The 12,683-nt window shown below is 49.0% G+C and overlaps 1 protein-coding gene across 1 annotated transcript in view; it reads right to left on the bottom strand.

Annotated features, from left to right (window-relative positions):
• Ptprf (protein tyrosine phosphatase receptor type F) overlaps positions 1 to 12,683 on the bottom strand; it is a 90,235-nt gene that overhangs the window by 55,260 nt on the left and 22,292 nt on the right. The window contains exons 4-5 of the mRNA XM_090335039.1: positions 12,209 to 12,354; positions 11,920 to 12,061 (exon numbers count right to left, since the gene is read on the bottom strand). Of these exons, the coding sequence (XP_090191165.1) occupies positions 11,920 to 12,061; positions 12,209 to 12,354 (288 nt within the window). The remainder of the gene's footprint in view (positions 1 to 11,919; positions 12,062 to 12,208; positions 12,355 to 12,683) is intronic.

Genomic DNA, 12,683 nt, shown 5'->3' on the forward strand with positions numbered 1-12,683 from the left:
AGTATAAAAGCCCAGGCACAACACCCAGGGCCTGAGTTCAAGCCTTAGGACTGGCATGTACATATGTATGTACACTTACATGTACACACACTCACACATGCACGCACATAGCTACCTGAAGGCTTACATCTGAAAAAAATCAAAGCATTAGGTGTGTGTGACAAAGGATACCTAATGAATATTAGGGAACATTCCTGTGACGAGCAAGTATTAAGACACTGAGGAAGACAGCTATTGAGACTAGGGCCTTGGATCTCCTTTTTCATCCTAGACTGGTAAAAGTATCCCTTGCAAGGAAGAAAACCCATCAAGTGATTTCCAGAACTCAGTAGTGCCGCCATACCAGTATGGATGCCAGGCATACCCAATGGAGGTCCCAGGAAGGCTTGCCTTTTGTCTGCCTATTGGTAGGGAAAGCTGGGTTCTGAGGTGGGGAAAACAACACCGCTTTGCATCTTTGTCCATAGGCCTGGTACAAAATGGGTGAATGGGAACATTTGTTGAGGTCAGGCTCCTATGTGAGAGGAAAAGTGTATGTGATCCTCAGAAGGGAAGAAAGAAAAGACTGGCAAAGGTGGTCTTCCCTGGGAGGCTCTGGAGATCCAGGGGGAGTGATTATAGGACCAGGCAGGAGACAAAGCTGGAGAAGCAAGGTCAAGATACACTTGTCTGCCATTAGATCCTCTGGAGCTCCACCAACACTCCTGCTTTCCCCAAAGGGACTGGCATCCATCAGAAGTGGTCTCAGTCCAGAGGAGCAACGAGGACTTCTAGCATGGTTTCATCTCCAAACCTTCCCCAAGGAGCGGGCTACGTATTTCCCCATTAGAAGGCCTATAAATTCTGGATATAAAGCCCTGATTGTAAATATGATTCCACAGTGTCCTGACTTAAAGCTCTGGTTTGGAAAAGGATAGTGTTAAGCAATGCAAGAGAACAGAGGGAGGACAGAAATGAGAAGGACGTGGGACGCACCTAGCAGGGAAACAGCTTCCCTTGGTGCTGTATCATTTTCTTTTACAGAAAGCAAAAGCAAGACCTTGGGCTTCTCTCAGACTACCTGTAGGGTTAGGGGACACTTGGGGCTGCTTCGAGCTATGTTGTCCATCAGAGTACTAAGCTAGTTCCACTTTTACCTATTCAGCTCTCCTGAGCAAAGTGGAGGGTTGTACAGGGAACAGGGTCTGCCAGAGTCAGAGTCCAAGAGTTAACTAGCTTTTATTTCCTACAGGCAAGACACTGATCAAAGAGAAGGAAAGCAGTACAAATGCCTGCAGCACTGTCTCAGGAATCTACTCTGAATTCCTGACACGGGGAAGGTCTTTGGGATTTATGCCAAATTAAGGACAATTAATTTTCCTCCCTCAATTATCATGCCCTCAATGGCTGTCCTTGGCTCAGATCATCCCTTAGGCACTGCCACCTGAGCCTAAAACTAGCAAGTGTGAAGAGCCGTCCATAAAACAGCAGGACCCAAAAGCCTGGCCCCTGTGCCAACTAGACTTCTCGCAATGTAAGAAGACCAGGGTTCTGCCACTTCCAGGAGGGGGTAGAGTGTCTCACTGGACTCCAGCCCCTCAGAGGTGAGAAAACCCGCTGCTGACTTTTCCACCTAGAGGCCTCCAGCACATTCAAACCCAGGAGAGGCAGCAGTCTTTCCCTGATGCCTGTGGTGTGCCTGAAGCTCGGTCCATAGTAACCAGTACCACTCAGGGTAAGAACTGGATAGACCTAATTCCTCAGGGCGCCATCACTCCGAACCTATCCACAACTGGGAAAACTGAGGCCCAGTTATGAGGACATAAGGTTCCCTGCATGAAGCATTTGCCAGGCCCCAAGAACTATGCTTAAAATGCTTTAGAAAATGACTTAATCTTTATCAAATCCTGATGCGGTATATAAGCAAATGGGGACGTAGAGAAAGCTAGAAATCCACCCAAGGTCACTCTGCTAAACTGGGGGTGGTGCTGGGATGATAGCAGTAGACAGGGTCAGGGGAGAGAGGCGTGGGGTATTCATGAGGAAAACAAATCCCACCATGACACTACGCCCAGAGCTAGTTCCCAGACTCCACTGCAAAGCTGCACACGTGTAGCTTTTGCAGGTACAGCACAGAGAGCCCCAGTGCTCCCCATCCTAAACGTGGACACCCGTCATGAATCCACATTCCAACAGGATGCCCAGGTCATGCCGAAGCCCCTTCACCGGCATCCTGTCCGCACCGGGTTTGCCTGATCGGGAGGGCCCCGCCCCCTCCAGGCCACCCGGTTACCATGGTGACAGCGGAGAGGTGGTGAGGAAGGGCCGAGCGCGCACACATCCAAGCTGCCAGCTTGCAGCTCGCGCGCCTCAGGCCTGGCTAGGCACCGCCCTTCCTGCCTCCAATGGGCTTCGGGCCAGCCCCCTCACAGAACCTGGCTCCCAGATCTGGGGAATCCTTCCCTTTAGGCTTTCGGGATACACCAATGGGGCACAATGGTCTCTGACCAGAGCTGGAAGGCCCCCAGCTGCCTCAGAAGATGCAGTGCTCGAAGTATCTGTCTCAGGCCAACCCTTCCATCTGGGTAAGAGTGTCCCTCAGAAAGAAAAGAAGCCCACTAGGGCTTTAGAGTCCACCAGGAACCCATGTCTGCCCACTCATATAGTGCGCATACTTTCCCACAAATCTGCATGCATGAATGAATGGCTCCTGCTCCCAACCCACTGCAGCTGGGAGAGACCTGTCCCCTTCCCTAGAGATTCTGCTGCCCCCCAGGGCACAAGGAAAGGACAGGGTATGTTTTTAAATGGGGGAACTGTTGAGGAGGCTGAGGACCTCCAGCAATGAGGCTGATCAATCTAAGTCTACCACTCATTTGCTTGATGGAGGAGAGAGGTTCAGGGAATAGGAGAGCTTTGGTGGGGGCTGCCTGGGCCAAGACTGTGAATAGAAGGGAGTAAAAAGGTGAGCCTCATGGGGGCTGAGGCATGTGTTGGGGTTCTGATAGATAAGGCCAGTGTGCAATGACTGGAAGGGGGAAGGGGGCTGCTGAGGCACCCTACAGGGCACACACAGGACTCTTTGTCCAGCTCAGTCTGGGATGTCTGGGGCGGAGTCTGGACCAAGAGAGGTGGGGGGGGGGGCGGCGGAAACAGGGGGGAGTTGCTTCAGGGAAGCTAACAGATGGAGGTGCCAGCCCAATAGGGTCTGGGGGCAGGCAGTACCGTCTGTCAGCATGACCTCTTCACCCGTGTTTACCCAGCTTCGTGGTGTCTCTATGAACGAAGGCACACACACAATCAGGCACAGACGCAGGCTCCCTGGAGTGACAGCATCTGTGAGTCTGACCCTCTCCCCTAGGAGTGTTGGGCCTGGCCTCATCCTATCTTAGAAACATGCTGAGCAAGGGACCCTGAGAAAGATATGGAGAAACAGGTGCAAAAATAGAAACCAATGTGTGCACGTGGAGGGACATCTGAAGTGACAGGCCCCTGTGGAAACAAACTCCCATCAGCAAATCCAGAGGTGGTATGGACAGACATACAATAACACACATGTGAGGACATGCAGATTCAAAGAGATACGTATGCCTAGACACATGTGTCTGGTGACACATGCAAGCTACAAAAACCAGGAGGGAACCTTGTGGGTGGCAGGGCTGCCAGTTCCCTCTGGCCTTCAGGCACACCAAGGAAGCCAAGATGACATCAGACTGGTCCCTGAGGCATCTCTATCCTCATCTTTGCAAGCAGAAGATCTCGCTGACCAGCTTTCACTCTGAAAGCCCAGCTCCACCCCTAAGCTTCTAGGCAGGAAGGGGGGCCTGGGGAGCCTTGGGCCCATCTCCCTTCGCAGCTTTCAGTCTCGATTTTCAGCTGTTTTTCCAAGAGAAAACTCCCACCTCTTCCAGCACTCAGATTTCATCAAACTTGGCATCTTAAAAGCCTGTTTTGTTTTTGAATCTGAGCTGTTTGGGGCCTGTCGGCAGCCACGGCCTCCTCCTCTTCAGTAATCCCCCCTCCCTCAGGCTTCCTGGTGTTCTACATCACCCTACTCAGCCTGGCAGACAAGGCTTCCCTACCACAACACCCTGTGAACTCAGGGGCTTCCCCCAGTCATATGATGGCCCATATTGGACCCTCCACTGGGGTTCCCCTTCTTCAGTCCTGCTGCAGGAAGATTCTTTTCATCCATTTACCCCCCTGGCTTCAGGCCCTGCTCTGTCACTCCAGACCACTGACAGCCTCCCACTCACTCCTCAGCCCCCTGTAGCCCTGCCGCCTGCCACCTTCACTGCCTCCCACAGAACACTCAACAAGGTCAACAACTCCACAGATCTAAATCCAGAGAACACTTCCCATCGCTCATCTTGCCTGGCCTCTCTCCTCCTTCACACACTTTTCCAAAGCTTCACACCTGCCTCTTGGCTTCCCTCCTATCTCTCAGGATCTCTCCCAAAATGCAGAGTTTGGTTTCTGCAGCTCCTTCTCCTATCTTGGCTCTGGCTCCCTGAGATATGTCACTTCTTGGCCCTCTAAGTTTCATCTCTAGATGTCCCTTGAGAGTGCCAAACAAACTTATACCAGGCCTCCTTGATATCCTTGCCCAGCTGCCTGTGCACCCCGTCTCAAAATTCTGAAATGGACTCATCAACTTGCCCTCTCAGTCCTGGGTCTCCTCCAGCATTTGAAACTTAGAAAATAGTATCACTGTCTACTCAGCCTTGGAGCCAAGAACTCAAACAAACCCTATCATCTCTCCCATAGCACAGGAGCTAGAATGGCTGCTGTGTTCTTAACCTGCTGGTGATCTGTTTCTATCCCCTTTCCTCCCTTACTCACACTCAGATTCAGGACAATGCTAGCTCCCACCTGGGCTGTACAGATCTTTTACTGTTATCAGAGCCTGGTCTCATTCTAACTTCTTCTTTAATCTTTTTTGGTGGACCTTATACTTACTAGGCATGGGCTAGAGACACACTCAAATCACTTTTTTTTTGGGGGGGGGGGACCTGGGGCTTGAACTCAGGTCCTGACTGTCCCTGACCTTCTTTTGCTCAAGGCTAGCAAAAGAAGAGTAGAGCCACTTGCTGCTTTAGGTATTTTTCAGGAAGGATCTCATGGGTTTTTGGATGGGCCTCCCTGGACCTTAACCCTCCTACTTTGGCCTCCTGTGTAGCTAGGAGAATAAGTGTACATACCAATACCCAGAAGTTTAGTTGAAATGGGGTCTCCCTAACTTTGTGCTATGGCTGTTCTAGAATAGTGACACTCCTAGTTTCCATAGCTGATAGCCTGATTATATTCTACTGCACCCTGAATCCACAGTGATAAATTTGGTTGTTACCTTAAAAATCCTGTCTTTAGGAAAACAACAGCAAAAAAGGAAAAAAAAAAAGCCTCTCTTGCCAGTCACCAGTGGCTCACACCTGTAATCCCAGCTACTCAGGAGGCTGAGATCTAAGGATTGTGATCCAAAGCCAGAATGAGCATGAAAGTTTGTGAGACTTTTATCGCCAATTAACCACCAGAAAACTGGAATTGGCACTGTGGCTCAAGTGGTAAGACAGTACTAGTGATGTTCAAAGCCAGCATGGGCAGCAAAAGCTGTGAGACTCCTATTTCCAATTAACCATCAAAAAGCTGAAGGGGGGGAGAGCTGGGAATGTAGCTTAGTGGTAGAGTGCTTGCCTAGCATTCATGAAGCCCTGGGTGCGATTCCTCAGTACCACATAAACAGAAAAGGCACTGTGATACGATTGAGTAAAAGAAGCTTGGGGACAGTGCCCAGGCCCTAAATCCAAGCCCACAACTGGCAAAAATAAATAAATAAATAAAATAAAGCTGAACAGGAGCTATGTGGCTCAAGTGGTAGAGCACTAGCCTTGAGTACAAAAGCTCAGGGAGCGTGCCCAAAGCCTGAATTGAAGGCCCAGGAGGGGCAAACAACAACAACAAAAAACCCAACAACCTCCAAACAAAAAAAACACTTCCAATTAACTTGGAGAGCTGTTTCCAGATCTGATGGTCCACTATCATTGTATGTTTGGAGAGAGGAGGGTAAGCAAGGCACCCATGCATATAACAAGTCCAGAAAGAAATTAGAACTTGCAAGGGCTAGAGATGGAGAGAGCAAGCACAGCCCAAGGGCAGGTATTCAGTGTTCACACCTAACAGAAGAAACGGCAGTTCCACGTCATCAGAGTCCACTTGAGCCCTTAAAGACAGTCATTACTAGAAAAAAATGGAGGACCCAGGGTCTGAGAAACCCAAGTTCTGATCTTCAAGAGCCCCCCCCCAAGCAACACCTATCTAGCTGACATCTCTGGTACTCCCAGAGTTGAGGCGAGAACATGTATGCATTGTACTGAAATCACAGAGGGCAGAATGACAGGTCAGAGACCACAGCCACTAGAGAGGGGTATGTCCACATTCTACTTGTCAGAATGAAGGGAAGAGGTAGTCTAGGGTTTAGGTTCTGGGGTCCTTTCTGGCTATGGTAGGTCTCTCCACCTGAGTCAGGCCTGGACCAAGACACTCCACTGTGGGTGGAACAAACAGACAGTACTAGATGATTCCCTTGGAACACACCCATCCAGCTTGTCCCAGGACACCTTGGAACAGGGTCATACGTTGCTGAGGGTTGTTTCTAAAAGGAATTGAGTGAGGAGGGAGTGTTGTCAAGAAGCCCTTCATTACCCAGCTCCTAGAATTAATGCAGAACTTACACGTCCATGCCTGGTGCCCCACCCTGGCTTCTGGCCCATATGACTACCAGTCACTCCTCCCAGAATCTTCCCCCAAGTAGGCAACTGCAAGCACTCCATGTAGATAGCTGTACTCCTGGGGTGGTCTTGGTCAGTTAGCAGATACCAAGGTTAGAAGGGAACAGACAGAATGGGGCCTAGGTTTGGTGTAGGGAGGACAGGAGGAAGAGAAGGTTCCAAGATCTCCCTAAGGCAGGTCCGGGCAGGACTATTTGGTGCACCCTCCCTCTTGGTTTGACTAGACAGGAACTGCTAAGGTGCCACTGTAGGTGTTGACCACACTTCAACACCCATCTGCTTGTAGTCCCGTCAGCTGTCCTGACTGACCAACAGACACCGACAGGGATACTGAAGGTCCGAGACCCTGAGCCTGGACATGCACCTCTAACCTCCCACCAGCACAGTCAGCTCAGGCTGCTGATCCTTAAGCTGTTCATACTGCCTAGGACCCACTCCTTCTCCCCCTCATATTCCACAGATTGCCAGCTGTGCATGTGTACCTTTACACACACACACACACACACACACACACACACACACACGGTACATACTTCCCAAGGTATGCACATGCACAGAGCCTGCTTCACATTCATTCTCTACACACAGCCTATAGGACACACATACACACACACAGACTCACATGTGGCACAGAGAATAGGCACAACACACAGAACACATTATTTGCTGTGGCCATGACAAGACAAATATTGCCACCTGCACTTGGAGCCAGGGCCCCAGGACAAGTGAGAACAGCTCATTCCATCTCCACAGTCTCTTTCCTTTCCTTCTCCTCTTCCTCCCTCTCCTCTTTCTCCTACTCCATTGCTCCATTGGTGTCCACTTCAAAATCTGCTCAGTTACCAAGGCGCCCACACCCCTGGCTGGCCTTCTCCTGGGGCTTTTCCTGTCTACAGTTCTGCCTGGCTTGGAACCCACTGCCCCTGGCAGATTCATGACCTTCAAACCTGAGCTGAAGACCCTCCCTACCCCACACCCTAGAAGGAAAAGCCCAGAAGAAAGGCCTGTGTCCCCTCCCCCAACCACCCTCCCTCATGAGGGAAAATGTCAGATTCTCTGTCTCAGTGGCAGCAGCGGGCGGGTTGGAGGGGGAGTGATTCAGCCGCCGCCTCAAGAGTGCAGAGCGAGAAGAGCTTTTCCTGCCATTACTCGGCGAGGGAGAGGCTGGTGCGCTAATGGCTTCAATTACCACTCAGACAGGCACGCTGGGCGGCGGAGCCCTGTGCTAGCCCAGTTACAGCCCAGGACAGGCTCAACCCCGGCCAGCTAGGGCTGGACCCCTGGCCTGAACCTCATTCCCCCCAGGATGGAAAGGCACAGGGCTGGCCATCCCCATTCAGAACAGCCACCTGGGGTTCACCAATCCACAGTGGAAATGGCAGTCCTGCTCTGGAGGAGGGTATGCAGAACATGAGAGGCACTGTCCCCAGGGGCTGTAATGGGAGTGGCCCAGGACGGAGCTGGCATGAGGAGAACTGGGCCTGGTGTAGAATGAAGCAAGCGCAGAGGATAGTGGATGGACTTACAGACCAGGGATTCGTTTTGGGGAGGTGCACAGACCCTGCACCTGAGGAGGCAAACCCCAAGCAGCCCTCAGCTCCAGTCCTGAAGCAAGCAGGTGTATACATCTAAATGCTTTGAGGAGGACATGCCCAGGGTGATTAGGGTAGGGAGCTCAACTCTATTTTTCAGTACCCAAGCAGCTTATCTTCCCACCTCTCTTTGGACCCTACAGGGGCCACCTGGCAATAATGGTCTTGGCTATCCCCCAACCCCAATCTAGCACTATCCTTTCATCTAATTCCTGGCATCTCAGCTTTCCTGCCTCCTAGGAGGAAGGGTTAGAGCACGTGGTTTTGACCTGACACTATCCCCAGAAACTCCTTTATGCCAAACCCAAAGCTGGTCAAGGTTACATAGGCCAGCATTCTGTGCTACAGGCGCTGTGTTTCAGCAGCGGGAGAGACTCACTCAGGCCTTAAGCTTCCCTGCTTCAGGGGAGTGGGAGCAGTGCAGAGGACCTAGCCCACTTTCTGCTAGCCTTATGGGATACCTCTCACAGCTCAGAGGCACACACACACACATACACACAATCCTTGGACTGGGGATACAGTTCAGTGGTATGTGGTATGACAGCTAAACTTAATTTGCTTCTGGGTTCCATCTCAAGCATCACACGAAAACAAAATACAAACCTCAAGTCCTGAGAAAAACTATTGACCAGGAAGGCCATTCGTAATGGAGATCCTTTGTATGTGTGAATGGCCAGCCTCCTCCCCTCACACTCTTGACAGCTACACTCACCCTCCTCAGCCCTTTAAAACATAAAGCTCACAGGGCAGTGATGGAGGTAGAAAAGCTTTCGAGCCAAAGAAGCTGAACTTAGTGACTTGGGGGGAGTTCTCTTACAATGCTAACAAGGAGACCCTACTCATCAACCTGAGAGCCCCAGAAGATTCCCCTCCAGGACAGAAGCTACAGTCCTAGCCCACTATCCAAATGTCAGGACAGGGACAGTTAATAACTCCTTGTTGGGGCAGATGCCAACAGGAGGGAGGCAGTATAGAAATAATTCCCTCTAGGTCACAGAAGAAAATCAGAGGTCAGAGGTAGACCATGAGAACAGATCAGGTAGTATCAAAGCCAAGGATCATCAGATAAAGTGGCTAGCCCTCAGAATGTACAACTTCTCATCCAACAGCAGCTACCATTCACACGAGAATTCTGGGAAATGCTTCACTGCATTGTATTTAATCCTCCAAACCAGCTTGCACACCAAGTACTATATCCTGGGTTATAGGTGAAAACATATGAGGCTCAGAGGCAGAGTCACTGGTCCAAAGTCACACAATGAGAAAGTGGTCCAGAGTTCATCTTCACCACTGTCCTCTGTGGTTCTGCTTAGCTGGAATGTCTATGGAAGCTTGGTAGAACCCACTGATTCACACAAGACACAGATGCAAGACTTACTGAACGAATGTATGTGTGAACACATAAAACCACAGCATAAAATGGCCAATGTAAAAAGACGTTCAACTGCTTTTGTAATCAAAGAAATGCAAATTGAGATGTCATTCTTTGCCCATTAACTTGGCAAAGACAGTTTTTCTAATGGTAATTTCTACTGCTGGTGAGGATGTGCAGAATAGAGACCCTCTTATGCCCTTGTGTGGCAGAGATATAAACTGATATAATCTTCTAGAAATATTGAAGAAATAAAAATGCACGTGCCCTTTGACTCAGCAATTCCATTCCATAAATGTAGAACAAGGAAATGATCACAAAGTGAATACGTCTGTCTTCAAGGACATGTATGGAACTGTACTTAGAGAAGCAAAACACTAGGAACAACATACATGTCTAACAATAATTAGGATACTTGTATATGACAGCAATTAATAGCTATTAAAAATAATGATACAAGCTGAGCACTGATGGCTCACTCAAGAGGCTGAGATCTAAGGACTGGGATTACAAATCAGCCCATTCAGGAAAGTCTGAGAGACGTTATCTTCAATTAGCCAACAGAAAACTGGAGCTGTGGCTACACTCTTCTTTTGCCTTAAAGAGCTAAGGGATAGCGCCCAGGCCCCAAGTACAAGCCCCATGACTGATGATGACGATGACAACAACAACAACAATAACAACAGCAACAACAAAGATGAAGAGTATTTAATGGCAAGAAAATGTCTTTTGTTTATTGTCAGTACTAGTTTGAACTCAAGGACTGTACTTAGCTTGCTTGCTCAGCTGGTGCTCTAGCACTTGAGATATGTGTCTAGTCCAGCCTTTTCTACTTATTGTGGAGAAGTTTTCTGCCTGGTTTAGCTTTGAACCTTGGCTCTCTATGATCTCAGCTTCCTGAATAGCTAGGATTACAGGGGTGAATCACAAGTATCTAGTATACATGTACACACATACATATACATACACATATATACACACACACACGCACACACAGAGCAAAGGGACTAGAGATGTAGTTCACTAGTAGAATGCTTGTTTAGCATATAAGCAGCCCTGAGTTCAATCTTTAGCACTACAAAAGAGAGCAAAAAACAAAAACAAATCAAAATCTCTGGGCGGTATATGATCTCTCTGTCTTTATAGACATAAGCAGCATACACACACACACACACACACACACACACACACACACACACACACACACACACGGAAATAACCAGTACTGGTAGGAGGATAATGAGTGATTTTTATTCCTATGTATTATTCCATACTTTTCAGTTTTTTTTTTTAACTGAAAACAGGTATTGGTATTGCATTCAAATCAACAATCAATGCTGTATTTTGAAAACATTCAGACTGACGAATCTGTTGCAGCTAAGGTCTAATCATGTTTCTCCCCACTCCTGTGTCTTTCTATACCCCCAGAAGTGTTCATTTTTTAATCTGATATTGTGAGCTTGTCCCTTCAACCTCCAAAACCATGCAGAATTGCTTCCCGGCCTTCTGCCTGTGCCTTCCACATGGCTGACACCTGCCCCCTACAAACCCAAAATGAACTACTCATTCTACCTTGCCTGCCTGTGGACTTTAGCACATAGACACTAACGAACCTCTAAAAATGCCTACATTCCCTTTCTCTACTTTTGAAATTTGGCTCTTACAGAGACAGCTCCCTCCTCTTCCTCCTCCTCCTCTCCATAAGCCTTCTGAGGATGTTCTCACTAGAAACTGCTCAATTTGAGAACAGCACCTGGTGAGATGACCTTCTGGACTTTTAGGCAGTCCAGAGAATGCTTATGAACGAATTGCCAGGTGAAAAACACACTAAAATTCACATTCAAAGCCCCAGACCCCAACCTGGGACCTTTGCTCAGAGGAAACCTACAGCCAGACTTTACATGAAAATCTCAGCCAGTGTCACTGCCACGTAAACTAAGGGATACAGTATAGCTCCATACTTCAAGTCTGACTCAGAATCCACCAGAGCAATGACCTGGCCTAGCAGGAAGACACAAGGGCACCTAGCCCACAGCTAGCCTCAGCACAAGCCAGCAATCTAGGGAAAGATTACCCACCCCCAATGGCCAGCTGTTTCACACATACATGCCATGGCAGGGCCAGGGCTAGCTAACTCTCTCCATAGCACAGTCTATGCACCCACCATGCCATGCCCCTTCTGGGCACATACCTTCAAGCACTGAAAGCTTGGCACTTGTGTTGATCTCTCCAAGGCTATTGGTAGCTGTGCACTCATAGATGGCTTCATCTCGCTGTACCCGCAATGGCTGGATCCTCAGCACTGACCCTGCTCCATCATCAAACTCAATTACCTGTCAGAGAACAGACATGGTCACAGCCTAGCAGGGACCCACTGGGGCCAATCTTCCTCATACTTCCAAAACAGGATTTGGTACAGGACCAGAAGGAAGAGTAGGCCAACCCTGCAATCTGCCTGGGCCTCCTGCCCAAGGACGCACCTCAAAGCGCTGGGAGCTGACTTTTTTCCCCTTCTTCATCCATGTGATACGTGGCTTGGGTTCCCCTGTGGCTTGGCATACAAAGGAGGCCACTCCTCCGGACAGCCCAGTTTGATCCTCTGGGACCTTAACAAAAATAGGTTTGCCTGGAAGAGATATAGACATCAAGTTACCACAGCATAGTCCCATCTAGAATGGCCAACACTACAGGTGGCAGTTGGGGATGGAGAAGAGGGGCGCAAAAAAGACTTAAGAGACATAGTAATGACACCTAACCTTTATGTATGGTTTCCTATGTGACAGGTATTTTTCAAAGAGCTAGATGTTTAACTCTGAAACCTATGAGGTAGTCAAGGCACATAGAGGTTAAGAGATTTGCCTTATGTGACACAGCCAGTAAGGGGTAGAGTGTAATAGAGCATCAGGAGTCATAGTTAGTTGCTTTTGTCATTCTAACCTCCAGGTTAAAGCACCA

The sequence above is a fragment of the Megascapheus bottae genome, chromosome 6 (genome assembly GCF_031878675.1).
Source record: "Megascapheus bottae isolate mThoBot1 chromosome 6, mThoBot2.hap1, whole genome shotgun sequence".
Lineage (NCBI taxonomy): Eukaryota > Metazoa > Chordata > Mammalia > Rodentia > Geomyidae > Megascapheus > Megascapheus bottae.